The 3,131-nt window shown below is 42.5% G+C and overlaps 1 protein-coding gene across 1 annotated transcript; it reads left to right on the top strand.

The window, feature by feature from the left end:
* Positions 1-1,795: 1,795 nt before the first annotated feature.
* LOC122638875 (uncharacterized mitochondrial protein AtMg00860-like) lies at positions 1,796-2,227 on the top strand. Its single transcript, XM_043831725.1, has one exon. It carries the CDS (start codon positions 1,796-1,798, stop codon positions 2,225-2,227), a length of 432 nt encoding a protein of 143 aa, XP_043687660.1.
* Positions 2,228-3,131: the final 904 nt, after the last annotated feature.

Here is a 3,131-nt window from a genome sequence, read left to right as displayed (position 1 = left end):
GAGGGGTTTCAAAGATGAGACCCATGGAGTTTACCAGGCTGCACAAAGATCCATTGCACCTAGCAGTGTGGGTTCAAAAAATGGAGAAGACCTTCACAATGATTGATTGTACCAGAGATTGCAAGATTCGGTGTGCTGCCTACATGTTGAAAGGTAAAGCGGATGATTGGTGGAGATCTATGGCGCCTAACCTTAATGTTATCCATCCTAACCTTACATGGGAACACTTCAAGGAGGCCTTCTACGAAAATTACTTTCCGGAGAGTTCTTGAGACAGGGAAGTGTCAGAGTTCATGGATGTCTCTCAAGGATCCAAATCAGTTCTTGAGTACCAGTAGACGTTTGAGGAGCTGCTCCATTTTTCTCCTATTCATTTGAAGGACGATGTCGAAAAGGGCAAGAGGTTTAAGGTCGGGAATAAGCTCTATCTGAGTGCTTTATGGGCCCCAAACCTATGCTAAGATGGTTCAAGTAGCTAAGTCCATTGAGGACAGATAAAGGAACTCTTACCTTGCTCAATCTAGTCGTGGCAAGAGGACGGACACGACATCATTTAGCTGTGAACCAGACAAGTTTCCTCGAGCATAGTACTTAAGCTATGTTCCTACCTATAACAAGCGTGCGGATTCAACTCAGCCCGCATAGCCTGCTCAATCTACAGCTTCTTCCCTACCTACTGGTGGTACTGTACCGTGTTACAATTATAACAAGCATGGGCATATCTCCAGGGCTTTCCCTCAGTCTAAGTCTTGGGTGTCACGGACTACAGTGTAGCCTTCAGCCTTGTAGGCATCTTATTCCAAGCCGATTGGCAAACCCCCTGTGCCGACACAGGGTAATAGAATCCCATCCTAGGCATACATTATGACTGATGCCGAGGTAGAGGCAACACCTGGAGTGCTGATAGGTAACACCTTGATGTTGAACTACTTGAGTTAACATTTTGCATCATGTCATTTCATGCATGCATGGTGGTATGATATAATTATAACAGGTACCATTTCTATTGCTTCTATCCCTGCGTACGTTCTCTTTAACTCTAGAATGTTGCATTCTTTTGTATCCTCTTCTTTTGCCAAGAAGTTGAGTATTAGCCTAAAAAATCTAGTGCAACGATTAGTAGTTAGTACACCTATGGGAGGTGTGGTTGGCTTGGACACAGTTTATGAATCACGACCCGTACGGATCAGTGGTCGAGATATGATTATTCACCTTGCGGAGTTGGACATGAAGCACTTCGATGAAATTTTGGGTATCGATTGGTTGGCTGCCTATAAGGTAAATCTAGCGGGTGAGAAATAACAAATTGTTTTCAAACTCACTGATGGAGAAGAGTTTGTATTCAAAGGTGATAGGAAGAAGAAATCCAAGAGGCTAAGGTATTAGAAGAGTTGAGTTTCATGAAATACTTTCCGGGTGTGTTTCCGGATGATTTGAAGGAGTTGCAAGAACAGTTGCAAGATTTGTTGAAGAAGGGTTTTATCCGTCCTAGTGTGTCTCCATGGGGAGCATCGGTCCTCTTCATCAAGAAGAAGGATGAGAGCATGAGGATGAGCATCAATTATAGGGAACTTAACAAGCACGCAATCAAGAACAAGTATCCACTACCAAGAATCGAAGATTTATTTGATCAGCTTTAAGGAGCTAGAGTATTCTCCAAGATAGACTTGAGGTCTGAGTATCACCAATTGAAGATTAAAGAGAGTGACATTAGTAAGACAGCATTCCGACCACGCTATTGTCACTATGAGTTTTTGGTGGTGTCTTTAGGTTTGACTAATGCCCAGCTGCGTTCATGGAGATAATGAACCGGGTATTCCAAGATGGGCTAGACAAGTATGTGATTGTGTTTGTTGCTGACATCCTGGTTGACTCAAAATCTGAGGACGAGCATGTGGTACATCTCAGAATGGTATTGCAGTGGTTGAGAGAGAAGAAGTTGTGTGCAAAATATAGCAAGTGTGAGTTTTGGCTCTCACAACTAGCTTTCCTAGGCCTTGTGGTTTCAGATGAAGGAATCAAAGTTGATCCAAGCAAGGTAAAGGCTGTAATGAAATGGGAAGCACCAAAGAATGCGGGAAAGATCCATAGTTTTCTAGGATTGGCTGGTTATTATCGGTGCTTTATCGAGAACTTCTCATACATATCAGCCCCCATGACCCAATTGAACCAAAAAGGAGTGAAATCTGTTTGGTTTGAGGAATGTAAGAAGAGTTTCCAGTCTTGACACTACCTGATGGCACAGGAGGGATGACTGTCTATAGTGATGCTTTAAGACTGGGATTGGAATGCGTGTTGATGCAAAATGAAAAGTGCCTCAAGACAGTTGAAGGACGATACAAAAAACTACCCCACTCATGACCTTGAGTTGGCGGCAATTATTTTTACATTAACAATTTGTCGCAAACTACTTGTATGCCGAGAGGAGTGAGATCTACAAGGATTCGATCAATATTCCAATTCATTCTAAAGTTTAGTTAAATAGTGCAAAATCGGATGTGGAAGTTATTATAGAAGTGCCACGTAGACTAAATGTAATGTGAATTCTTGTTGTGCAGCCCTAGACCATGGTTTATTGTATTAGGAGAGGTATGCTAGGTTTGAACCTTTAAATTTTAGAAGTATAAGTTTGGAGTTCGAGGATCATGAGTTTTCTATGACGCCAAACCGAATTGAGCTTGAATTTGATGTGGGCCACATGCATAATGGGATCAAGATTGTCCTGCCTAAACCAGGTAGCCAAGCTATTTTTTTTGTGTAAGAATCCTCCCCTATCTGAAGCTTTGCAAACACCAAATTTTGGGGGCAAAATTTCTTATAAGGTGTGGGGAATGTTACACCCGCACCCAAGATCTGGGGTTAATTTGAACTTTCATAGTGGGTATTTCGCCGGTGACTGTTTACACCAGTTATACGTGAGATGCTATGGTCAAGAGATCGATTGGAAGTAATGATAACTCCTTATTATGTATGGTGATGGGAAGAAGATCATAGGGACTACCTGAAGCCCTTTCGGGTAAGTGATGGTAGGTAACGTCACCTGAGATACATGTGAAGTGTACTTAAGTATCATACCCTGGGATACTTGACGAACGTCCTCGGATGTGTCGTGGACTAGTCAACCGGTCGTC

The sequence above is a fragment of the Telopea speciosissima genome, chromosome 9 (assembly GCF_018873765.1).
Source record: "Telopea speciosissima isolate NSW1024214 ecotype Mountain lineage chromosome 9, Tspe_v1, whole genome shotgun sequence".
NCBI lineage: Eukaryota > Viridiplantae > Streptophyta > Magnoliopsida > Proteales > Proteaceae > Telopea > Telopea speciosissima.
The sequence above is the reverse complement of the archived record's forward strand: the minus strand, read 5'-3'. Positions and strand labels throughout refer to the sequence as shown.